At 35.7% G+C, this 27347-nt stretch overlaps 2 protein-coding genes and 1 pseudogene across 3 annotated transcripts in view; 1 reads left to right on the top strand and 2 right to left on the bottom strand.

The window, feature by feature from the left end:
* The window catches only part of LOC120079644 (nuclear pore complex protein NUP205), a 75201-nt gene extending 61345 nt beyond the window's left edge, over positions 1-13856 (bottom strand). For both annotated transcript variants that reach the window (XM_039033912.1, XM_039033913.1), the window contains exons 1-9: positions 13505-13856; positions 13294-13389; positions 5567-5641; positions 5366-5470; positions 5164-5274; positions 4067-4226; positions 3451-3536; positions 3181-3303; positions 2862-3089 (exon numbers count right to left, since the gene is read on the bottom strand). In XM_039033912.1, coding sequence (XP_038889840.1) covers positions 2862-3089; positions 3181-3303; positions 3451-3536; positions 4067-4226; positions 5164-5274; positions 5366-5470; positions 5567-5641; positions 13294-13389; positions 13505-13645 — 1125 coding nt within the window. In that variant the 5' untranslated portion in view covers positions 13646-13856. The remainder of the gene's footprint in view (positions 1-2861; positions 3090-3180; positions 3304-3450; positions 3537-4066; positions 4227-5163; positions 5275-5365; positions 5471-5566; positions 5642-13293; positions 13390-13504) is intronic.
* LOC120079845 lies at positions 6814-7850 on the top strand (annotated as a pseudogene).
* A 9639-nt stretch (positions 13857-23495) lies between the features above and the next one.
* LOC120079808 (beta-glucuronosyltransferase GlcAT14B-like) overlaps positions 23496-27347 on the bottom strand; it is a 4930-nt gene continuing 1078 nt past the window's right edge. The window contains exons 2-4 of the mRNA XM_039034217.1: positions 25810-25885; positions 25112-25227; positions 23496-24474 (exon numbers count right to left, since the gene is read on the bottom strand). Of these exons, the coding sequence (XP_038890145.1) occupies positions 23960-24474; positions 25112-25227; positions 25810-25885 (707 nt within the window). The 3' untranslated portion in view covers positions 23496-23959. The remainder of the gene's footprint in view (positions 24475-25111; positions 25228-25809; positions 25886-27347) is intronic.

The following is a 27347-nucleotide window of genomic DNA, read 5'->3' as shown; positions in this document are numbered from 1 at the left end:
AGTCAGGTGTGCAAGCTAAAGAAGTCTTTGTATGGTCTGAAACAGTCCCCTAGAGCCTGGTTCGATAGGTTTACTACCTTTGTCAAAACCCAGGGGTACATTCAAGGTCACTCAGATCACACCCTGTTCACTAAGAAGTCAGCATTAGGAAAAGTAGCAGTGTTAATCGTATACGTTAATGATATTATTCTGTCAGGGAATGATTCTGTAGAAATTGACAAGCTGAAACAGAAAATGGCAGAGGAGTGAAATTAAAGATCTTGGTTCCTTGAGGTACTTCCTAGGCATGGCAAGGTCAAAGGAAGGGATCTCAGTGTCTCAAAGAAAATATACGTTAGACCTTCTACAAGAGACTGGGATGACTGGATGTAAACCTGCAGATACTCCAGTTGAGGTCAACAAAAGTCTGGTAAACTCAGTAGACGACGTACCAGTGAACAAGGAGAGATATCAATGTCTTGTAGGGAAGTTGATATATCTCTCGCATACCAGACCTGATATTTCATATGCGGTGAGTTTGGTAAGCCAGTTTATGCAAGTCCCGTATGAGAGACATATGGAAGTTGTTAACCGGATTCTGAGATATCTAAAGTCAACATCTGGGAAGGGCTTGATGTTAGGAAAAATGATAGAAGATGTATAGAAGCCTACACTGACTCGGACTGAGCCGGTTCTGCTACAGACCGGAAGTCAACCTCGGGGTATTGTACTTTAGTATGGGGAAACCTCGTTACATGGAAGAGTAAGAAACAGGGTATCGTGGCTAGAAGTAGTGCCGAAGCTAAAACAGAGCTATGTGCTTGGGTATCTGTGAGGAAATTTGGTTGAAGGTATTAGTAGATTTTCATCAAGAGAGTCATGACCCGATGAGACTCTACTGTGACAACAAGGCTGCTATTAATATTGCCAATAACTCTGTTCAGCATGACAGAACCAAACATGTTGAGATTGACCGACATTTCATAAAAGAGAAACTTGACAATGGGAGTATTTGTGTTCCCTATGTTCCATCCAGTCAACAAATTGCGGATGTTCTGACTAAGGGTTTACCTAGACAGATGTTTGACACTTGTATCAGCAAGTTGGGCCTCATTGATATTTATGCCCCAACTTGAGGGGGGTGTTGAAATGGTGTTTTAGCCCTAAGGGCGTTTTAGTCTTTTTCTCAGTATCTACTGTCTAGGGTTTCTCTCTGTTTGGTTATTTATACTTGTCCTGTATTGAGTACTGTGTATCAGAAAAATTAAAAGAATAAAAATTCTCCTATAGTGGTTTTTCTCCCTGATCTAGTGTTTCCACGTAAATCTATGTTTTTTTTCTTCTCTTCTTTTCCAATACTGACTTTGATTAAAGCTTTATCTGCAAACAGAGGATTGATAGTGACACTGGTTTTAAAGGCCTCACTCAATACCTTCGAGATATCCTTCCAATCATTGAAGACTAAAAGCCTTGAGATGAGCCATAAACTACTGAAATCTTCTTTGAGAACTTCGTGATTTTTTTTAATCCAATAAGAACCCTTTCCTTGATTTAATTGACCTTGACTACAGGATTTTTGAACTGCAATAGACTTAAACTTTGAAGGCTTTAGATATGGTTGATAGAACCTACCTTTCACCACTTCTGAGAAACTCTTCACTTGAGGGGCTTGCTGAGCAGGATTATCTTTGAAGATATGGATGTTGGCATCAATCATTTCCTTGAACTCTTGCCAGCCTGAACATCCAACCCCATAAGGAACATGAATATTCTTTCTTCCTCCTATGGAAGGCCACACTGCACATTCTACAAACCAATTGTCTTTGACTCTAAATTTGGCTAGACATATGAAACTCTCATCTACTCTTTCTTTTAACAAAAAGAACTCGACCGTTGAAGCAAACAAAAGTCTTCTGAAGCTTTCTTTTAGCCAATTGGTTGCTGCTAAAGAGAGGAACAAGGACGGTCCTTTTTTCAAATCTTCCACTATGAATCCTGGACCCTCTTGCCACATACAAAAGAAATGACCCAATATGTTGCAGCTTTTAATCTCCATGACCGGAAAGCACTCCAGCCCACCACACAACAGGGCCTGTCTCTTATACACATCTAGATGTGTATAAGAGACAGGGCATGGTGGGCTCCGGTGGGGTGGTCGGAAGGGGGGAGGCGGGGGAAGGGAGAAAAGGAGGAGAGAGGGGAGAGCAGTTTTAGATTTTTAATAAGTTTCTTTAAACTGCACATTATTAATGGCTGTCTCTTATACACATCTAGATGTGTATAAGAGACAGGAAGGAAGGCTAGGGAGGGCATGGTGAGCTCCGGTGGGGTGGTCGGAAGGGGGGAGGCGGGGGAAGGGAGAAAAGGAGGAGAGAGGGGAGAGCATTTTTTTTTAGGAACTAAATTGTTCAATTTGGTTATCTGGCCCATAATTCAGACCCAAAAGATGATACTTACCCTTATTAATCCTCAAACCAAATATCATTTCAAAAAATGCAAAATATTCATATTGACAAAGGGTATCATCGTCAAATTGAAGTTGAGAAAGAGGAATGTTGTCGTTGCCAACCACAAAGCCTTCAAGAACATTAGACCCACTCCTTTTAAAATTATCCTACTTATAACATCCACGGCAATCAAGAAAAGGAGCAGTGAGAGAGAGTCTCATGTCTAAGCCATCTTAATACACAAATTCTACCTCTCTATCAACCATTGATAAGAATTGAATTCTCACTTTTATTCCCTTTCTCTCTGTTACTGTTAGGCCATTACCATTTTTAGCTCCTCTCTTCCTTTATATCTAGGGACTAGGGTTATACATTTGTATGAGAACAATAAGAACTCTATTCTTGCAAAATACGCTTAACATAAAAAATACCAACCTGGTAAGCTGCAGTCTGTATCACTTCTTGAAGTAAAAACTGGAAAGCATTATGGGAAAAAATTATGTCCAAGCACGATTGTAAGTGATCCAAATCTTTAGGCGAAGCACTGGGAATGGCTTCTCTTGCATCAATCATGTCATGTATTAACAGCAAATGAACAGTCCAAGCAAACCTTACGGCATCAACAAATCCTTCCACTGTTGGATCATTTCCCGAAGCCATCACCTAAACCAAGATTACAAGCTCACAGGAAATGTTAACATGATGCATGTAAGTATCAAACAGGGAAGTGACGGTACTATCTTGATAAACTCACATTATCCTGAAATTCATTTCTAAAAGAAGCATCACTGGACAACACGGACGCTTTATTTGGAACTGCACTCAAAGCATCTGACACGAAGGCAATAATGATAGAGAAAAGGAGACTAAATACAATCTGCAAAAAGAAAATACATGCCCTATAAGAAAGCAAAGTAATGAAAAACAGAAGAAGAAACTGTATCTAGTGGGTCTTTTTTTTAGTTTCTACATTAATAAAAATTTGAAGGGTACCTAAAACATGAAAGAAAAATTATTAACGTGCCTGGAGCTTTATGGGAGCTTTGGTCTCATTAAGCTCACCAGCGCAGTCTTTTAAAACAGAAAAGAGATCCTTCGCATCCTTTGGACCTGATAAAAGGGAAATCATATCCTTAATTGTCTGAAAAGGCCAAATGCTTTCTTGTAGATTTTTAACTGAGCTATCTTCTTTATTAAGTAGGGTTTCTTGACATATTACTTATCCACATATTTTGCATTAATTAACTTGTGTTTCTTAAGATCAAACAATTTTTTTGAGTTCAACAATTACAAGATGTGGATACCATTGACTTGAAGATGGTAATTGGTGTCGTTATCTATTAGGAGGAAAAAAAATTAAAGCGAAAAGCGATATTATCATTTCACACAATTTTTACTAAGTTCATCACAAAAAATACAGACTGCACTATCGAATCATTTTACCCAAAGCTCTTCATCTAACATAAAGCAGGTACCCTATCACAGTGACTATGTCTATGAAGGAAGACACGCATCTTGAACAATCAAATGTTACTAGCAAGAACCACATGAGGGCAAGAGGTGAGTCTTAGCAACATTCATAGTTAACCTTCAACGTGCGACCAACTGAGTCAAACAATTCAAAAAAGGCCACAGTTTACCTATTCGAACAACAAGAATAGAAAGGACAAGACAATGTCCAAGTATTAGTCTTTCCCGACTAACCACACCCCGACGCTCAACAAGAGCACCTTTAGAATCAAGAAGGTAGCGCTCACAGCTAGGTCCACCCAAACCAGCTGGTTCTTCTCGATTAAGTTCCTGAAATAAGAAAGATGGAACCTTTTTACTGAAAATGGTCGTGGAAAATATTAATACCTGATCACAAAAGTTATTGGATTTGAAAACAAAATAATACTTTCCAAATAGATTCTTCAACTGTGTTCCAACCAACATTTTACAGAAGAGCACCAAAAGCATGGATTAACGAAACCTTCTCATAATCCCCATGTACTCAATCTTTAAAGTTAATCTACAGTTTTGCACAATTGGAGAAGTTTCTTATAACTACATTGCATTTGGGTCTCTCTCCTCTTTTGGTAATTTCATACATCAATAAAATTGTTCCTAATCAAAAATTAGAAATTAAAAAATTAAACCTTTCCATGAGTATTGAGTCTTTGCTCTTTCATTGTCAGAACCACCCTATTACCATCTAACTTGAGAAAAGTCCAACTAAGATTGAAGGCCTCGAAAAGCTTGGATTCCAGAAAACCCACTGCTGGGAAGAAACAGACTAGATTACAGTGTCCTCTTGGTTACTTCAACACAAGGAGCACCAATTAGAATTCCATTTTTCTATCATACCATTTGTGTTGAGTCCACCAAGGGCTAAGGACCAAATGAACATAGTACATTTCATGTACAGTAAACGACTGAAATCATATTCTGGAAATTTTTCAATTAAGGAACAGATGATAAATATTGGCATATTCCTGCAAGTTAAAAACAAAACAGGTGTTTCCTTAGAACTCAACAACACAAATGTACAACCTATAGAACAGATCCTGTTCAAGTAAAGTTGTTTCAAAATCATATTATTAATATTGAGGCCACCAAGGGCTAAAGACGGTTCCAAGCTTCTAGGTGCCTTCCAATGTTAATAGCATAATAGTAATAGTAAGTAGTAACGTGATTCCAAGCTTCAGCGGAAGGTTTACACATGTGACATAGCCTAAAAGAGCTATGAAGAACCAACCTTTATCAAAGTAATCAATCGCTGTCTTAGCCCATTATTAACAAGATCTTCCAGGTGTCTTTGGATGTCAGATATAAGGCCAGTTTCATATCCCGGATCCAGTACAACAGCCTGAAAATGAAAGAATACAGTCTACAGTAAGCAAGGGAAAACGCAATTGCATGACCCAAAATTAGGGTAAAAAAATTGATAACATAGATACCCTCAGTAGTGTATGGAGTGACATTATTAGATCTCTTCTCTCTGTATACCAAAGCCCTGCTGCAAGACGGAAAATCTCTAAAGGATCTCGCTCCGTTAAATCCCACTATGAAGAACAAGAAAAATAAGTAATAGAAAGGGAGACAAGCAAAGCTCACATGAAATATGATAACAAGTTAATGGATAAGAGAGAGAGGTATACCTCTTGATGTGCAGCAACAAGTAGATGCACACAATCTATTTCATTGAGATGGAGGTCATCGCTCAATTTTAAAGTCTAGAAACAAACGTTAAATTGAAATTAGATAATGCCAATAATATAAAAATCATGGTGTTATAACGAAAAATAGGAAAAACTTATCTTGCTCAACGTTCATATAACTTGGACAAATAATGCAATACATAAAAATAGAGCCATGTTTCATTTCAGTGGTGGACGTTTTTAGTAAAAGTTGATTTATGGGTGTTAAATGTGATCCATTGAAACTCTCTTGTTGGGTTGTGACATAAATCTTTTGCCCTGATCCAAGAAATCTTTATAAGAATATCTGTCTACAACCTTTCCCTCTTTAGTAGGAGTGATCAAAAGAGACCAAAAAACTAGGCCGATCAACTGAAACTGACTTCGGTAAGCCAGTCTTTTATTCGATTTTTCGGTTGGAGTTGGTTTTATAAAATGCAAAACCGACTTGCCAGTTGGCGAGCTCAAGAAAGACCAAAGAATTTTTTTAAAAAAATAATTAATAAATAAATAAAAACAAGTGGTTAATGTTATTGTTGTGTTGCAATGGAGTAAGAGCTGCAAACCTTGGAAGATCACCAAGACCATCCGTGATGTTTTCCTTTCCCAACATAATTTTATTGGAAATAATAATAATAATAATCATATTTTAAAACTCTCTTTTTTTGGAAGGAAACAGAATTTTTCATTGATATAATGAAAATAGTCTAATGCTCAAAAATACAATGAAACAAAGCAAATAAGAAGTGAAAAATAAAAATATAAACAAGAGCAGCAGCACAAAAGTATGGAACAAAATGATGCTAAGACATAGTTCATTGTAAAGAAATAAAAGATCCCCAGTTCAAACAAATGTCTTGAATGGAAAAATTTGCAAAAGATTTGGATAAAGAACACCAAGCAGAAGCCTTAAGCCTTGCTACTTCGAAACGGTCAAAGCATTGAAGATACTTTTCATGAAAAACTATCTGATTTCTTTCGAACCATAATTCAACAAGAGCTTTGACTGCATTAATCCAAAGTTGTTGGGACATCTTCTTCAAAGAAACTCCAAAAAGAACCTGCTAGACATTAAGTTTGATAGAATCGCAGAAGACCCAATTTAAATGAAAAATAGACAAGTTTTTTCTAGCAAGCCAAAGAGTAGCTGCAACCAAAGAGTAGGTGCTGCAGATCTTCGCACTCAACGTTGCACAAGGGGCAAATAGATGGAGATAAGTGGTCTGGCAGTTTTCTTTGAAGAGTTAAAGAACAATTTAAGGAACCATGCAGTGAGATCCAAATAAGGACAAATCTTTCTTTCTATCTCTTCTCGCCATTCAGTCTGCTTCTCTCTTCTCTCTTCTCTCCCTCCATCTCTTTGACAAGGCGATCGTTGCCAAGAACCAGCCCTAGGAGAAGATTACCACTACGGAGGCCTTTGTTGTCGAAAAAAGAAGATGGACACTTAACGACTTTGACATTGGGAAGCCTCTTTGAAGAGGGAAGTCTGGTCACGTCTATCTGGCTAGAGAAAAGAGTAGTAATCACATTGTGGCACTGAAAGTTCTATTCAAGAGCCAGCTACAATAGTCGCAGGTTGAGCACCAACTTCATCGTGAAGTTGAAATATAGAGTCATCTTAGGCATTCCAACATTCTACGCCTTTATGGATATTTCTACGATGAAAAATGGATTTATTTGGTATTGGAATATGCACCCTAAGGAGAGCTTTACAAGACAATAGAAGTGCAAACTTTAGTGAGAGACGTGTTGCTACTAACGTCGCGTCATTGGCTCGGGCACTCATATACCGTCATGGAAAACATGTGATCCACATAGACATCAAACCAGAAAATCTTCTAATCGGTGCATAGGGTCAACTCAAGATAGCTGACTTTGGATGATTAGTGCACACGTTCAACCATAGGCGGGCTATGTGTGGAACACTGGATTATTTGCCTCCTGAAATGGTGGAGAGAGTGGAACACGATGCAAGTGTGGATATCTGGAACCTTGGTGTATTATGCTATGAGTTTGTCTATGGGTACCTCCGTTTGAGGCTACAGAACACTCTGACACATACAAGAGAATTGTGCAAGTAGATTTGATGTTTCCTCAGAGACCAATAATTTCTTCAACTGCAAAGGATCTTATCAGTCAAATGCTTGTCAAGGATTGTTCTCAATGGTAGCCACTACACAAAGTTCTCGAACACCCTTGGATTGTCCAAAATGCAAAGCCCTATGGTGTATATAAGAGTTGATCTGCCTCGAATAATATATCCATTGGTACAAAGCTTCAAAAATGATCTCCATTACTTGTAGCGATCAGTGTCATCTAAATTTTCTCTGAGAGATTGTAAACAATTACTAGTCAATATTCGATAATATCCATTCAATTCTCATCCCATTGGTTTTCCAAATTCTTCCTATTTTCTCTGGTCTTTTCAACATATATGTTATGTACAAACAAAATGATAACTTGGGAAGCAAATTTTTACGGTTTGTTGTGCACCTACAATGACTATGTTCTTCAAAAAAAAAGATCCAAATAAGAACGTTGATTCTTTTTGGACAATTTGACTTCCAAAGAATTTTATAATCAGCTTTATCCATATTGTCTTCAGCAACCAAGCTTCTAAAAGGGATTTAACCGAGAATTTGCCAGAAGGCTCCAAAGACTAGCAACTTGAGCCAAGCAAAATCCCAAAAGATTTATTTGATATATCTACAAGAAGTTGCTGGAATTCCTGAGTTTCACCATTCTTAAGCAATCTTTTAAAAAAAGACTGCCCATGCCAATGTATTACCATCCCAGTGATCAGCAATTGAACCGTTTGGCAAGCGTGCAATTCTAAATAGTCTGGGAAATCTCAAGCTAAGGACCGAATTAGCCAACCAATTGTCATTCCAAAAGGAGATTCGATTACCAAATCTAATCTTAAAAGTAGCAAATGATTCAACTTGAAGCCAAATTCTTGAAATACTTATCCAAGGGCTCTAAGACTAGATTCTCCGCACCAGCCATATGTCAAGAGAACTTGTCCTTGCCATGTAAGCTATGAATAATTTTTCTCCATAATGAATCAGATTAATGCATTAGCCTCCATCCCCATTTAGCAAGAAGGGCCAATTTTTTCTGTTTCAAACCTCCAAGCCTGAGACCACCTGCTTTTGGGGATTTAGAAGTCAGTTCCCATTCACCAAGTGGTTTATATTGTTGCCTTTGTTACCTTCCCAAACGAAAGATTTCATGATTCTTTCTAACATGGATACAAATTTAGCCGATATTAAAAATATTGACATATAGTAAATTGGCAAATTTCCAATGTCGATCTACATAATGTGATTTTGCCACCTCGCGATAAGTTGAATCTCTTCCACCTATCAAGCTTCTTTTGAAATTTTTCAATCACAGGCGACCAAAGAGCAAGTTGTTTAGGGTATCTCCCCAGTGGGAGATCAAGATAAAGAAAGGGCAGATGTTCCACTTTGCAATTCAAGGTGTCTGCCTTTGAAAGAATTAAATCCTCCTCCACATTAATCCCACATAAAGCTGACTTGTACCAATTAACTTTCTGACTAGAACACCATTCAGAAAGATCAATTATCTTTGAAAGGGCAGCAAGCATATCATCATTGTATTTACAAAATATTAAAGCATCATCAGCGGACTGAAAAATGGGAACATGGATCTTATCCTTCCCCACTTTGAAGACTTCAAAGAGTCCTTTCTCCACCCAAAAAAAAAAAAAATCAACAAAGGCACTAAGTACTTCACTTACCAAAAGAAATAAGAAGGGAGAATTTGGGTCTCCTTGTCTAATTTCCCTTGAAGTTTGGATTCTTCCACTAGGTCTTCCATTCACAAAATCCCCAAATTTGGGACTACTAATGCAACCTTTGATCCAAGTAATCCATTTACTGTTGAAGCCCTTCAGAAACAAGACATCTTCAATGAAATCCCAATCAACTCTATCAAAAGGTTTTTCCAAGTCAAGTTTTATAATCCATCCCATTTTCTTCTTTGCACGATAACCTTCAAACACTTCATCAGCAATAAGGAAGGGATCCAAATTTTGTCTTCCTTCAATGAAAGTACTTTGAGGGAGAGACTAAACTTGGCAAGACTTTCTTCATTCTCCCAGCAAGCACTTTTGTAATAATCTTATAAACCGAGGTGGTTAAACTTATAGGTATGAAGTTTTAAAACTTTCTATCACTGGCTTTTAAATTAATATTTTTTATTTTTTTTCCCTACTCTCTCCTCTCCCTATGACTCCCTACTCCTCATTTTCCCTTCTCTCTCTCCTTTCCCCTCTTTTCTTTCCTCTTCCGCTTCTTCTTCCCCCTTTCCTCTAATCTCACTTTTCTCCCTCCCTCCCAGAGGTCACCACCACCCTAGGTGAGTTTCTTTTCTTCTTTCTTCCATTATTTTTCCCTCCCTCATTTTCTTCTTCAAGATTTTTCATTGAATAAATGAGAAGAAGCAAATGCTCAAAATACAAGGAAACGAAACAAAACAAGAATTTGCCAAGTATACTTAGAGAAACACGTAGGACAATACAAGATAATTAAATTGAAGAAATAATTACATTCGAGGTCTAAGCATAAGCCTTAGAATATTCTGCACATTGATTGGAAAGAGAATTCTAAAAAGAAGCTTCAACTCCGACAACTTCAAAGTGATCAAGCTGAGGCCAATGCTTGAATAACTCATTCAATCTCTTAGATGTTAAATGCCAATTGGCATCAAAAGAATCTTCTTTGAATAAAACCTCTAGGAAAACGCCAGCCCCAAAAGACCAGTAAAACTAAAATACTAATTCCAATCTTCTTCGTTGCTCACTCTTCCTCTCTCTTTGTGTTTTCTTACTCCCTCTTCTTTCTTCTTTCTTCTTCACACCTCCAAACGAAGAACGCAAAATCTTTCTTTTTTTTCTTCCTTCTCTCTCTCTTTTTCCCATAAACCGACTAAAACGGACCAACCACCACTATGGTCGATTGATCGGCGCTACCAACCCTCCAAAACCAAATACCATTGATCTGTCGGTAACGATGCACACCCCTACTCTCTAGGATCCTTGCGTCAATGACAAAAAGTCTATTTAAATTTTGAAAAAAATAATAAATGAACAAAATAAACTACAATCATGAGGATTTTTTATGGGCAGGAGTAGGTTACGCTTAATCAATTGAGAGTGCTTTCCCAATCTGTGAATGGATTGGGTGTTGGCAACCTAAGATTGCAAAAGAAGACCTTGTTAACGTGGCATAAGATCATGGTTGAACACTATTAAAATTGCAGAATATTAAAATGCTATAACAATGGATCTCTCCTTCACTGGTTAAGCCAGACAAGATAATTAAGTCACAATTAAATAGAATAAAATGACACCAAAATAATATCTTGGTTCCTCCTAAACTTGGAATTATGTCCAGTCTTCTGCAACAACAGATTCTATTACAATGGAGATCACAAAAGACTGCTGAACTCGCACTAAAAATGGACCCTTAACTAGCCTAACAAAAGCTATCGACTTCCAAGAACCACAACTTGATAGCTTGGTACAACCAACCAAAAATATTCAACATATATTTCTTCACTTCCATAAAAGAAGATCTAGCCCAACTGGGTCTTTAACGCAAAATGGGCCCAAGAACAAAATGCGTGAAATGCTTTCACAAATAAAAATTTCAACATGAGCATGGGTATGTTCATTTGGGTTCCACCTTGTTTCCAAACATATGGTTATCAAACTTTTGGGTGGGTTTCTAGAATTATGCTTAATCCTCTAAAAACCCCCCAAAAAGCTATTTCGTCAATTTTTCCTTCATTCTCCTAGTTTTTGAAATGTTCTATTGGGGATCGCTCAAATATCTTTTTTCTTTGAAGGTTTGTGGGTGGGTGAAAAAAACTCTTTGCAATTCTTTCCCCCACCTGTACCATCTTTTAGATAAAAGGTTGCATTTAGTGGCTTTTGTTTTGACTTTTTTGGAGGCGTCTTCTACTTTCAATTGGTCATTCTTTTATGAATAGGAAGTCATTGGAGGTGTAATCCTTGCTTTTCCTTTGAGAGGAAGGATTATTGTATTTAAACCCTAAGTCCTTCTCAGAGGTGCTCTTCTAGCTTTCTCTTCCATATTCTTTGTGCCCCTCCACCCCTCGTCCCCCAGGCGTTCACCTCTTTTTCTTGCTCTAGAGGGTAAAGATTCTCAAAAAGGTTAATTCCTATGTCAAGCAAGTTGTACACCGGTGTGTTAATACTATGAGCCATGACCAAAAACACTCCCCTTAATTTTTGGGGCCTCCATGGCATTCCCTTTGTAGAGAAGTAACAGCAGTATATATAGACCATATCCCTTGAAGTAGCCAATTTTCTCATTTGTTTTTGTCCCGCTTTTGGTTGGAGACTCTTTTCAAGGAGCAGGGACTATTGAGCAATGATGGAAGGATTCAATCTTGGCCTATAAGGAGAAAAGCTGATTTTTGTGGTAGACTTGTTTTATTGCAATTATTTGGGGGGTTTGGCTTGAGCAGACTGCATAATTTTAGGAGCGAGAGGTATGTGGATGAGTCATGTGATGTGATGAGATTAATCATTAAATACCTCGATTTGGGCCTTGGCAGCTAATATCTTTTGTAATTGCCAACTACCTCTTATGCTTATGGATTTGAAGCCTTTTTTATAGTCCTTTGAACTACTTTTGTTAGCTGTTTTTTTCTATATCTTTGTATATTCTTTCATAGTTCTCAATAAAAGCATGATTTCTTATCAGAATAGAACAATAATAACCATAATGCCAAGACATATGTAAGAAGGAAAAGGGGTTGACGACTTCTTGATTCTGGCCTAGTTAACTAACCTCAAAATGAGACCTAACATCACAATGCAGTTAGACGAGGTTTTGGACCAGTTTAATTAAATGCATTTTCTAGTTCCAAAGAGTTTTGAAGCAATCATTTCTTTTACATCCAGGATTTGTTTGGAGAGTAGGCATAATTATACTTGGAATATTATTAGATAAGCATGGGGTTCCATCTTAAAATCAATTAGCAATAGAATGAGTAGTTCATGTATCTTTTAAGGATTGTAAGGTCTCCTCATCTTTTCAATGTGAAATCCTCAACATACCCCTCAAGACCATATCTTTTTTGGGTTCACCATTCTTGAGTCGGATCCCATTTTTTTTTTTCTTTGACCGAATACCCGTTTGGATTTCATGGGCTCTTATACTATATTAGATAAACATGGGATTCATCTCAAAGTCAATTGGTTGTGATCGGTGTAGTTTGTATCTTTTAAAGATGGTAAGGTCTATTGTATCTCAAAGCCAATTGGGTCTCCTTTTGTATCTTTGGATAATTTCATTTAATTAATGAAGCTGATTCTCATTAAATATATATATATTTTTAAAAAATTGTAACATCTTTTCATCTTTTCAACATGGCATCCTCAACAAAAATTGCCGGAATTGAACCAAGTTATCCCTCGTTTATAGATAATGAAACTTCGTTGACATGCCTTCCACCAAACCGAAGTAGAAGAAGGAGATGAAGAAGGTTAACTACTTAAACTAGTATTTTTCTACTGTGGCCAAGTAAAAAGTAAGCACCCGAACCTAAATTCTATGACAACCCACATCATAGACTCGTAATCTGATTGACAACCTGGAAAAACAAAAACAAATGGAGGAAGAATTTACAATTTCGACGTCCTGGTCATCGAGCGTTATTGTTGAAGAATCTGGTCGCCTGACTTCTTTAGATTGAACTTGTGCACGGTCTGAAGCTTTCGGAGGCTACAACCCAAAATTCAATAAAATCAGAACACCAACAAACAAAGACAAGCTAATAAATCACAAAAAATGTCATAGACCCAGTTCAGCCAATGACGAAAAACAAAGCCATACGTACAGGAAATTGAAGCAGCGACCGGAAAGCAGGTATAGAATTGTGAATGGCGTGTAAGAGCTCGACCCTCTGAGCCGGCGACGGAGGGGAAGGACCAAAAAGGGCCGACTCAATAATGTGGAGGTTCTGCTTGGAGGACATCATGTGGGGCGCACTGTAAGTAGAACTCGGAAGCTGCCGCAGAAATGGGAAGGAGAAGGAGTTTGGAAGCTGGAGGGCGGGAAAATGCAGGGCGATTTACGGACGCAAAACTGTTCGATAAACCCTGCTCATAAGCCCTAGTTGTTATGCCCAGTGGGGTTTTGCGCAAGAAGGCGTATGAAACAAAAGCAGAATAATGCACTTTTCAAAATAAATTTCAATTCCCCTCATTTATACTTTCAATTTCGAGATTAGAAATTCGCACGGATTAGAAGTTCGATCTATCAAAAAAAAAATTAAATAAATAAATTTTTAAATTTGGAGTAGTTTTGTAAATAATATTAAAAATAATAAATTGCACAAAAAAGAGAGAGAGAAATATGGATAGATTTAGAGGGCATTTTGCCTACTGACTGGAATTAATATGTTATAGTTCCAAGTTCATGGTTTAGAGTAAGCTAGAGTTTTAGCTTGCCATTACTTTTAGGAAAATTATTTTAAATGATAAAATTATTAAAAATATTTACAAATAATAATAAAATATGTGATAAATCGTAATAGGCAATTATTTGTGTTTATCATCTTTTATTCATTTTTCTATATTTAAAAACAACCCTTAATTTTAGGGTATAAATAATATCAAATATATTTTGATAATTTATTTAATTGAGATTTAATATCTGAAATTTTCTATCAAACACACGTTTGAAAATATTAAGATCACGTATACCAAATCATAAAATAATTTTATTGATAGGTCAATTGTAATGAGTCTGAATCGTAAATGTAATTTGATTTATTTTCATTATTTTATTTAAAATTATAGATTTTGTCACATTTACCATTACTGTTACCGTTATCTCTTAGGGTCAAATCCGATGTAAGGGTATTTTAATAATTCTTGTATTTTTATTCTCCTTATACTTTTGTAAAGTATTTGTAGTTTAGGTATGAACAAGCCCTTCCTCTCTGGATCTATTTAAAGAGGCTAGAGCTAGGTTTATTTAGGTTAAAGTTAAGTTAGTTTTAAGTGTGAACACACCCTTCACCTTTGGGTCTATTTAAATGTGGCCTTGTTATCTCTTATTCATTCAATAAAGATTTCATATTTTTTTGGCTCCAAGATTTGATTGCATTAGTTTTGGTATCAGAGCACCCACGTGAACGGTGGCCTGATGTCGGGGAAGAATCCCAAAAATCCCCATCCTTTCCCTAATGAAGCGGAAGCTTTTTCATCTCCAAGATCCCTTAATATTCAGTTGCAGCAAGTAGAAGATTGTGTGGGAAATCTCAATGAAGGACTGCATAATGTTCAATCTACAGTAAATGACACGAAGCTGGCCATTGAACAATTGACTCAAGAATTCAGTAGGATGAATATATGTAAAGAACCCATGCAAGAAAGCTTGAATGAATAACAAGAAAACTAATAAGTCAAAAGATCATCATTCCTGGCTGTTGGAAAACAAGAAAAAAAAAAACTTTTATGAAGACAAAAAATCAAGAAAGGTCAAGATTCTCTCCAAGAGAGGATTCCCAAAGTGAAAATTTGTGGCAACAGAGGCCGGTTCCTTAAAATCATTTGGACAGACTGATTCCTTATAACCTTTTAGATTATGATTCTGATTCATCTGATGAAGTTGATTGATTAGAATACTTGGGGGATACATGATTCCAACCACCATATCGAGAACAACGCCTACGATACCACATTCCCTTCCAAGAAAGGCAACCAAGATTTCATGAATTTCAAGGGGATAAATTTCCCCCTGTCCATAATTGGCACGAAGGAAGCCAGCAAGGAAAAGGACCCTATTATAGACAAGAACCAGACTGTAAAATGAAGATTGACAACCCAAAATGGAAGAATGAATATCGAATTTTCCTTGATTGGGTAAAAGATGTCGAACATTTCTTTGCATATATGGGAACTTCGGAAGACAAAAAAATTAAACTAGTTTCCTTGAAGTTGAAAAAGAGAGCATCCGCTTGGTGGGATCAAGTCCAAAACAACAGAAGAATCTTCATAAAATGACAAAATCAAAGTTGGCCCAAGATGTTGTTGGATTGTATGTCCTAAAACTCGTAGTTCTGTAAACAGTAAACATATATGAAGTTTATTCAGACAAGTATTGTTGATTATTTAATAACTCTAAATCCAATAAACTACGAACTCTTGACTATTATTATGAATACTTTGACTTTATGTGGAGACATAAACTAGATCAAGTTCAAGTAAAATAGCCTAAATTGTCTATAGTACTCATATTAGGTTGGGTACCTATTTTTGGAGATACTATCGAATATGGCCCGCTTTATGATTGTTACAAATGTTGTAAAGTGTCATGAACGATGTGATCAGTTTGTTCATGTAGAGACATGTGAGCGGGGGGTGTTTTACACGATGAGATTGTGTAAGATAGACCACAAAATAATCATTGTTACATATTAACATCGTTTACTGTAAACACTGATTAATTTCACTTTTTGACGACCTAGATCACTTGATCTGAATCCTAAGTTGTCCTGTGAACTTCTGTTTATTCACGATTATCCCTTGATTTGCATAGGTGAGGGTAAGCCCAGCGTAGTTGTTTAATATGCCTCCAATTTCAGGGATAAGACCGGGTAGATGTCTAGGGACATAGAATTTGCAAGACGAAATTCACTCCTATCCATTTTAGAGATAGTAGAAAGGTCGTTCCCTTAAGGGTTGATCCCGGGACTTTAACAAGGGGCTTCATCCCCTCGTTGGCCTGAGAGGGAATAATTTAGTGATTATGATCCCAAATCAATTATTCATTAGAGGAATAGTGGTATTTAAGGAGAAAATATGTAACTCATGGGTGTTTTGATATTTGACCTAACTGAGGCTACGAACAACCTGTGAATGATCAACTTATTGATGACGGTTATATCAAATGGACACATGATATATCGATGGTGAAGGGAGTGCAACTACAGGCTATAGTGGACAATCATGTTAGTTAGCGAATGTTGATTAACTAGGTTAAAGAGTTTGACCAGTTAGTCTCAGATCGTTGAAGCTCATGATTTGTAGGTCCATCGGGTCTCCTTGCTAGCTCAATACGGACAAATTTGAAGAACTAGGTGAAGTAAGAATTTGAAATGTTTAAATTCGGGTTTTATGAAACATTGTATTTTATATGAGATATAATTTACAATTAAAAAATTAATTAATTTTTAGAGTATACTTTATCATTAGCATGAAAGTATTTTTTAAACTTGATTAATATGATTAATCAAAGCTAGATGTCTTAAACAACTTAATATATGATATTAAATTTGTTTATTTTATTTAATTGATTTTTTTATTGAATAATTTTCAAAATTTGAAAATTATATTTCATTTTTTTAATAAAAAAATTAGTTAATAGAAAAATTCAATTGTTTGATTTTCCCACTAACGAAGTGGACTTTGAAGTGACATTTCCCAAGTTTGACACCTAAAGATTACATGCAAGTGAAGTTTGAGGTGGAAGACATGCAAAATGGGATTTTACATGTGTTTTCTCTACAAAAGGCTTTGTTTTTTAAAATTGCAAGACTAATGTTTCCTCAACTTTTGACCTATAATCTTCCACCTCGTTTATCTTTACTCTTCTTTTTTCCATAGTGAAATCTCCTTATTTTCACTAACAAAACGGGTCCACAACCGTGTTCTTCAACCGGAGAATAATGGAATTTACCGCTAGTGGTGTCATTCGTGCACGAGAGAGGAAGTTTGCAGTGGAGTCTTCAAATGTTGTATTTTCTATCTTGCATGCTTATTCTTGTTTTTATTGCAATTAGAATGTTGTCGATTTCATTTCTTCCACTGTACATATGTTTTTAATGTTCCATCAGATGCTACGTCTGATGAAGAAGAGGTTTATACCAATTCATCATGAAATACTTTTTTACAACCAGTTTTAACACTATAAACAAGGCAATAGAAACACTGAGGATCATACTGAAGAATTCCAAAAGTTAAGTGCACATAACAACTTGGCCGAAAATGGAAACCAGCAAATAGCTCGGTCTGTGGATCATTTGTGACAAGATATTAAAGAAAAATTTCATCTTTATCCTACGTCTTGCCTTTCAAAAGTTGTAACTATTGCCACTACAGTTGAAGAAGATGATAATCATAAGCAATGAAGATGGGTCGAATGAGATCTAATTGGGAAAGACAGACCAACCAGCAACCTTTACAATCCAAAAAGTCCTCTGGTGAAGGACAAAAATCAATGGCAAACTTCTCCTCATCTAAACCAAATGATTTCGGGCTAAGAATCGATGGTGAACAAAAGGGCAGTACCCAAACTTTGTCTAATAAAACTTCTAACCTGTATGATAGACCTAATATTGACAAATGTTTTAGGTGTGGTCAAGCTAGACATCTCTAAAATGACTGCCCTCAAAGGAGGAATTGGACAATTCATGAGCGTAAGGATGAAAGTGAATTTGAGCAAGAGGATACTGATGAGCTTGAGGTAACACCAGATGTGGGGAATGAACTCTCATGCGTGATCCAAAGGATCTTATTAACTCCATCATCCGATTCACAACCACAGAGACATTCTCTTTTTCCGTACCAAGTGTACTATTAATGGGAAAGTGTGCTTGGTCATTATCAACAATGGAAGTAGTGAAAATATGGTCTAAAAAAAGTTGGTTCAGGTTTTAAAACTGGAAACAGACCCTCATCCACACCCTTATAGAGTGGTCTGTATCAAAAAATGAGGGAGAAGCCTTGATCAATGAAACTTGCACCGTACCCTTATCTATTGGGAACCACCAAAAGGATCAAATAATATGTGATGTTATCTAAATGGATGCTTGTCATGTCCTCCTTGGTCGTCCATGGCAGTTTGACAACCAAACAGTCCACAAAGACTTTGCAAATACACGTGAGTTTAATTGGATGGGGAAGAAAGTTGTTCTCCTTCCACTCCACAATAAAACTTAAGGATTTAGACCATGGGAGCTCAACGGCCAAAGGACATTTGTTTTCTATACTTACTCATAAAAGGGCCCTTTAACAAGCTTCAACATTTACATTGACCTCATTGTTTCAAATGGACAATACAATCCTTGCAACCACTATAGACAGTAGGGTTGCAGATCTATCGGCCAAATTTCCCAACCTTTATAAAGTTCATGATAGACTACCCTCAAGTCGGGAAATAGAACATAATATTGACCTAATTCCGGGTGCTTCCTTACGCCACCTCCCTCGCTATAAAACAAGCCCCTCAGAATATAAAGCTATTCATGATATTATCTAAGATCTTTTGCGCAAACCACATATCCAACCAAGCCTTGGCCTCTGCGCGGTCCTGACCCTATTAACTCTTAAAAAGATGGGAGTTGGCATTTATGTATTGACAATAGAGCCACTAATAAAATTACGATTAAATATAGATTTCCTATTCCTGGGATTAGTGATCTTTTAGACTAATTATCTGATGCTCAAGTTTTTTTTTTCTTTCTAAGCTTGACCTACATAGTGGGTACTACTAAATAAGAATACAGAAGAGGGATATGGAAGACAACCTTCAAGACAAATGAAGGCTTATTCGAATGGTTGGTCATGCCATTTGGTTTATTCAATGCACCCAACATGTTTATGAGGCTTGTGAACCACCTTTTTTCCCCATTCATAAATGAATTTGTGGTCATCTATTCTGATGACATCCTCATCTATAGCAAGACAATAAAGATATATTTACATAATCCAGAGGAAGTTTTTTCCATCATTTTTACAAATCAATTGTATATCAATCATAAGAAGCGTGTATTCCTCACCCTTAAAATATCATTTTTAAGTTTTGTGATTACTTCAACTAGCATCCAAGCTGACCATCTCAAAGTTGCAGCCATCCAAAATTGGCCCCCTCTGAATACTTTGAAGGAAGTTCAGTCCTTTTTAGGCCTTACATCTTTTACCAAAAGTTTATTAAAAACTCTAGATCCATCGCTGCACCACTCACGATTTTTCTAGAGAAAGGCAAATTTTCTTGGTCCTCATAAGCTATGAATAGTTTTTTGGCCTTCGAAGAAAAGTTAGCCTCATCACCTGTCTTAGCTCTTCCAAATTATAGCAAACATTTTCAATTTGCCATGGATGCTCGTGGATTCGGCATAGGAGCTGTCTTATCCCAAGAGTCTCATCCTATTGAATATTTCAGCGAAAAATTGAGTGTTTCTCGTAAAAAATGGATGACTTATGAGCAAGAATTGTACGCTTTGACTCATGCCCTTCATTACTAGGAACATTATTTGATTGGAAAATAGTATCTTATTCACCGATCACTGCTCCTTTAAGTTCCTACATTCCTAAAAAAATAAAAGTCGAATACACGCTCGTTGGATCTCATTTATTAAAAAATTTGACTTTATAATAAAGCATACATCTGACACAACCAACAAAGTGGCAAATGCTTTAAGCTGTAAATCCTCATTATTGACTTTACTACACTCCACGATCACAAAATTTGATCTTCTCCCAAATTGCTACGAATCTTATCGGATTTTGGAGATATTTGGCAACAGTGTCAAACGAATTCATCGATCAAAGACTATCATTTATTGGATAAATTTCTACTCAAAAGCAACCTTTCGTGTATACCACAAGGCTCTCTTAGAGAGGCCCTATTAGCTAAAACTCATTCCAATAGCCTAACAAGCCATTTTGGTCAAGACAAAACTTACCTTACTATGTCAGAGAGATTCTTTTGGCCTCAATTAAGTAAGGACATAAATAATTTTGTCAATAGATGTTTTACTTGTAAAAAAAAAGGTCATTCGCAAAATAATGGCTTATATACGTCCCTTCTCATCCCATCCAATATTTGGGAGGATTTGTCAATGGATTTTATCCTTGGCCTCCCTTGTACACAACGAGGTCATGACTCGATCTTTGTTGTTGTTGATAGATTCAACAAAATGACCCATTTCATTGCTTGTAGGAAAACATCAGACACCTTAAACATTGATAATCTACTTTTCAAATAAATAGTTCGACTACATGGCATTCCTAAAAGCATAGTATCCGATAGGGATGTTAAATTTATGAATTTCTTTTGGAAAAGTTTGTGGAAAAAGCTAGGTACAAAGCTTAAATTTAGTTCGGCCAGTTATCCTCAAACGGATGGCCAAACATACGTTATAAATTGTTCTTTGGGAAACCTTCTTCAATGCCTCATATGAGATCAACCAAAAAAATGGGATCTTGCTCTCTCACAAACTGAGTTTGCATTAAACAACATGCACGATAGGTCAACAGGGAAGTGCCCCTTTGAAGTCGTTTATTGTCATCCTCCACGATTGGCTTTCGACCTTATTAATCTACCTTATACTGATGATTTTAGTTTAGACGTTGAGGAGATGATAGACCGAGTCCAAAAAGTTCATATTGAAGTGATCCAACAACTAACAATTGCAAATTCAAAGTACAAAGCACAGGCAGATACCCACCGTCGAATAGTTGAATTTGCTCCTAGAGATTTGGTCATGGTTCACATAAAAAAGACTTGACTACCAACTGGTTCATACTGCAAATTATCTGACAAGAAATTCGGTCCCTTTCCTATTTTGGAAAAATTTGAAGACAATGCTTCAAAGTGGAACTTCCATCCTCTATAAATATTAACCCCACATGTAATGTAGCTAACATTTTTCCTTACTGTGCATAAAATGAATTTTCTCTGTCTATGTAAATTTCGAGTTTTATTTTTGTATGGGGTGGAATTGATATAAGGGTACTTTAGTAATTCTTGTATTTTTATTCTCTTTATATTTTTGTAAAACATTTTTAGTTTAGGTGTGAACAAACTCTTCCTCTTTGGTTTTATTTAAAGAGTTCAGAGTTAGGTTAAAGTTAAGTTAGTTAGGTGTGAACACACCCTTCACCTTTGGGTCTATTTAAAGGTTGTCTCTTATTCATTCAATAAAGATTTCAAATTTTTTAGCTCCAAGATTTTCCCAAAATTTGATTGCATTAAAATCATAACAGTAACGATATCAGTAACAGTAAATATGTCAAGATTCTTGATTTTTTCTCTACAATAGTAACAATAATGATAACGATAACGATATGACATAATTTTCATATGCAATTGAATTGAACACGCTACGTCTGTCAATCAGTTTACGTTTTTTATTACATATTTGAAAATGGACCCCATGTGATAAGAACACAAGTAAACAACACTAATAACCAAATGGACCCCTTTTCACATTACAATTGATTTATTACCTTTAAATTAGAGTAAACGTGGCCTAAGTATATATTTCTTTTCCATTGAATCTCTTATTTTTAAAATGATGTTTTAGATGTACATAATTAAATCGTCAAAATAAAAATTTAAAAGAAAAACAAAAAGGAAAGAAGGAAAAAACCAATAGGGAACCAAACGACGGTGGAAAATGGGGTTTTGTTTTTTTAAATCACATTATTTTTAATAAAGAGAAGAAGAAAGATCGTTTTCTTTTCTTTATGGGTTTTTCACTTACGTTATTTTATCGAAATAAAGATAGTTGTTTTTGCTTATATTTAAGGTGGTAGAGAAACATTGGCCTGTTTTGAGCCGATCATGATGCATAGAACTATTATCCATCCATCCTTTCCAAAATAACAAAATAGGAATTTTTTTTTAGTACAACAATTGTGAATTCGTGGAATGGAAGGTTGAACCGTGGATCTCAAAGAAGGATGTATAAGTTAATTATCACTAAAGTGAAATATGATGTGACATGTGTCAATCACGTGTTTGTCTATAAACTTTGAAGATGTTTCTTTTAGTTGAATTCTTCTTGAGTGTCAATATCTAATAATTTAACTTCAATACATTAACTATTTTGGTATCTACTACTTTTAAATATCCATTGTAGTCGATGAACTTTTCAATAATAAGGAGGTGGACAAAATTGACTGGGGTAAATAGGTTGCACAGCAATATCGTGTTTAGCAAAGCGATGAATGTGCAAAAGCTCAATTACTTTGAATTTGACCATTCACAAAATAGAGTTGACGACGATCTAGCTCGCAAACCGATATATATTTGCTTTTATTTTGAGTTTAAAAAAATAATGATCCAACTTCAAATATGTGTGTTAGCATATTAACACGAACAAGATTTGAAGTCAAATAAGTCAAGAGAACAGTATAATTTTACTCATAATAAAATCATAAAACAAATATACTAGAGGCATAGCTACAATATGGTATGATGGTCACATTAAATCAATTTGCGTTATAATTTTTATCTTCAGATAATTGTTACAATTTCAATGTTAGGATCGTGTTTCACTGCATTTCCTTTATCAATTTATTGAAAAAATAACAAAATCAATGTAAAATTTAGGGTATTGTACACAAACCTGTGAGTCACATTTAATAAGAACGCAATTTCATTTTCAATATGTATTCAACTAAGTAGTAAATTCCATCCGTTTATGTAGTAGATAGATAATTGTCATGTGTGTACTATATATCTATACTTTGACAATATATGGAATGGATAAATCGAACTTTCGACATTGAAATCGATAATATAACCTTTAGTAAGTTGAGATATGCTCATTTTAGTTGTATAATTTTATAGACAAAGGTGAGAATGATTTTTTTTTTTTAAGTATAACATAGGGGAGAAATTAAAACATTTATTTCAAATTGATGTAATATAAAGTAACCACCGTGTATACTATTAAGAAATTCAAAATATTCATGTAAACACAAGAATATAGTTCACATACTTTTTAAGAAGGATATAATACATTTGGAAATTTCAGTATCCAATCCCACCAAGGTTATATATTTGAATATAGGTAAAAAAAAATGCAATTGTTTAAAAGATTATCCATTGTTTATTTTCCAGGAGCTAGCTCTGACCTTTACAATACCTCCCTTAAAGTGGAAGAATAAGATCCTTGATAGTTAATACAATGTTGAATACTCTAATTCAGATTTAAGGTTCCATCTGTCAAACTAGTTCTAACTTTGCTCTGAATGATACATGTAAAGGAAATCTAATCACTCAGCCAATTGCCAAGCACATTGCATTCATCAAGTCTTAATATAATGGCATCTCTATATGATTAATCATAAAAACTACTTTTATTAGAAGAAAAGCAGATCTGCTGCTGCTATTGAACTACAAAATTATTGTACCTCTATATAAGAATCTAAGCCAAAGCATGTTTTCCAGAAAAGCTGTGAGACTTTCCCTTCCTTATAGTAGCTTTGCTATCAGATCTCTGCCGTTAACTGTACACTCTCCCGCCCGGGCACCAATCTCAGAGCTTACTGTGCTACACACAATGTGAAGTGTGAAAATCAGGTGCTGTTAACAAACCATCAATTAGATGCTTAAGCCTTTTGGCACCGGGTCCTGGCCTTAGACTGGTGGTGTTTGTTATGTCGTGTATACTTGAAGTACTGCTATTTCCAAACAAGTCAAACCAGTTGCCAGGAAAGTATCCATCAGAATTGCAACCCAGCAAATCGGAGTCAATCTTGTTGAGGACTGGGTCATCACGGCCAAACTTCCGAGCAAAAGGTGCATTGCTATCTGCCATTCGTTGGAAATCATAAAGGTTGAGAAAATGAGGATGTTGCTTTGGGGGATTGTCCCACGAGATGAAATGAAGGTCGTGGTTGACCGTGGTGTTGCGAAACTCGTTGGCGTTGCAAATGACAGTGTGGAAATAGCCTTCAGGGGACGAGAGGAAGTTGGCATAATACATGAGGACTACTCTAGGGAGATTGTCCCATCCCCACAAACAGTATTCTACGAAAGGGCGAGAGAGCATCATCCATGCAGAACCTAAAGGAAATTTGACTCTCAGTCAGTCAGTGCCAGAAACAAATTACTATCCACAAAATTCAAATCAATACCATATTAGCTCTCTCATTGTATCTTTGAGCATTAATCTCTTTTCACTTTATCAATGAAAAGTTATATTTCCTTTTAAGAAAAAATGCCATATCAGCTCAGAGTTGATAAACACAACCCCTTATTATTATTATTTTTTTTTTACTTTCTCCTAAAAGCTTCATTATTTTACTGTCCAGGTTAAAAATCCAATTCCTACTTATTTCAGGTAGCTTCAAACATTTGTCTATTACAGACTAGTTGACGAGGTAAATGAATAACAGGTGTGTTTACAAGGTAAATGAACAACGCGTGGGGTTTATTCTAAACAAGGAATGAGCATGATCATGGAAGTTTAAAGAATAAAATGGCTTAAATATACTTTCATTAAATCTTTTTGTAGTTTAGAGGAGGTAGAGCTGCAAAGTACCTGTTTCGCCAGCATCATTCATTGAAGTCTCCTTTAATTTGATTGTTGTATATAATCATTGAGTTTCAACAGAAAAGGTTTCCAAACAGAACAAAAAAACAAGTTTGAGAGAAAAAGAAGAGATGTTACATTTTTTTTTTTGGGGGGGGGGTCACTTACCTGTGAACAATTTATATGCTGATGGGATGCTCCGTTTTTCCGAAACCCAATAAACGTCTGATTTATGGAGGCTGTACAAACCCGGATCAATTATAACTGGTTTGGCTCTTTGGTACCTGAGATCAAAAGATTTGACATTTACATTTATGTGTAGATCAATATAAAAACTTACAAAACCTTGAGGTTCATTTGATAATAATTATGCTTCCAGTCTCTTATCTTTAAAATGTATGGTTTTTCCAACCAACAAATAAAATTTTGGGAAATTGCCTATCACATGGAATCAATGATAGACTTCTATCAGTTTCTATCACTAATAGACACTGATAGATTTCTATCAACTTCTATCGAAGAAGATTAAATTTTGCTATTTTGTATAAATAGTTTTCCTTAATTTTTCTATTTTGGAAAATCACCCTAAAATTTTGATACTTGAGAAAATTTTGTTTTCTGTTTTAAAATCAGATTAACATTTCAAAAGTGTAATTGAAAAAGTAGAAAACAAAATAAACAAGCTATTTGTCAACAATCAGACTTTTCAAACATAGAAAATTATTTAAGGGAAAACAAATTTTTATAAAATGAGAACTCAAACTACTCAATTGGGAAGAAAGAAAGAAAGAAAGAAAGAAAGAAAGAAAGAAAGAAAGAAAGAAAGAAAAAACCCTTAAAATCTACGTCAAAGAAAAAGTGCATACTCCTTCCATCCAATGTCACTGGTATGCTCAATGAAGTTGAGATTTCTTGGAATGGGTATCAGTGTATGAAGCAGATCTGTGGTATAAAAGAAGAATACACAAAAATTTGCATCAGAAAACTAATCATAAACTTCCCTTTCTTCAAGCTATACCAATATCTTAGATTAAACGTCTCAATCAGACCCAACAAACATTGGACAGATATCTTAGATTGCAAGCAAATTTGGAAATAATGTGGCAACCAATTATTGTAGATTATTACAAACTTTTATGCTCACTGGGGCTCTAAATAGCCAACGAAGACCCCAAGGAATGTCACAGTGGCAAAAGTTTGGGATATTTGGAGATACGCTCAGTAACTTATAACCTTGTTGTCTCTCGGATCCTGGGTGGGCAAAGCCTCCCGAGAATAGTTAGGGCGGGCCATGAACATAATGCAAGAAGTAGGGCCCGTCCAAGTTGCTAAAAAAATGGAAAAAAAGTCATTCAAGAACCTAGTCCACCTCCACCCTCCTTCGAAGTTTGAACTGATGAAAACAAGGAGAAAAGACAGGAAGAAGCAAATATGTCCATCTTTGTTTTTAATCTTAAATCACCAATTGATCCAAAAATTTAAGCTGATGAGTGAAGTTAAATTTAATATTTTATCATCTAACACTTCCCCTCACTTATGGGCTTGAAATTCTCAACAAGTGTAAATCAATATTGCTTGGGGAGGGAATAATAATGCAACAGTTTGAACACGGGACCTCCCTAGACCACCTACTATGATACCATCTTAAACCACTGATTGACTCAAAAGCTAAAGCTATGGGAGAAGATAAATTTAATATTATATCATCTAATATTTAAGGATCATTTTCATTTCTGTCTTTGAACTATCTTTTAAAGGCTCTTAAATTTTCAAGCTTATAGTTGCTTATAGTTTGTTTCCAGAGGAATCTTTTGCGAAGTGTTCATGTGTATAATTAACAATCCCCATGAAGGATCTAAAAAGATTTCACATCTACAAATCAATACAGTTCCACAAATAGAAATGACCAAGACCAACTGTTATTATAAACTTCCACACAACAAGGAGAAAGGCAGATATCAAAAAAAGAAAGACAGTTAATACGTTGAAGAAAATAAAAGTGTGTTTAGTCTAGTTTATTCAATTGCATAATTTTCAACCTTAAAAAAGCAAATACCAATGGCTCATGGATTAGGGTTGTACAAGTCAAAGTCAACTTGAGCCTATATTGATCCATATTTATAAATTCAAACAAACCTTCAATATTACATAAACTCTTACAAATCCTATAAACAAATCAAAATGTTATACAGTACCAGTTTCCCAATCTCATAACCAAACACAGATGACACAAATCCAAACCTCCCAATCTCATGCTTATTAAAACCATAACCAAAACATTCCCAAGGACCTTCAGCAAAACTAGTATATTCCATAACTATAGATTGATCAAAATGGTCAAATCAGCTGAAAACTTAGAATATGAACAACAGAACCAGAAAGAAAGAGGTGGGAAAGTAACCAA

Source organism: Benincasa hispida, chromosome 6, assembly GCF_009727055.1.
Source record: "Benincasa hispida cultivar B227 chromosome 6, ASM972705v1, whole genome shotgun sequence".
NCBI lineage: Eukaryota > Viridiplantae > Streptophyta > Magnoliopsida > Cucurbitales > Cucurbitaceae > Benincasa > Benincasa hispida.
This window is presented reverse-complemented; position numbering and strand designations above follow the sequence as displayed.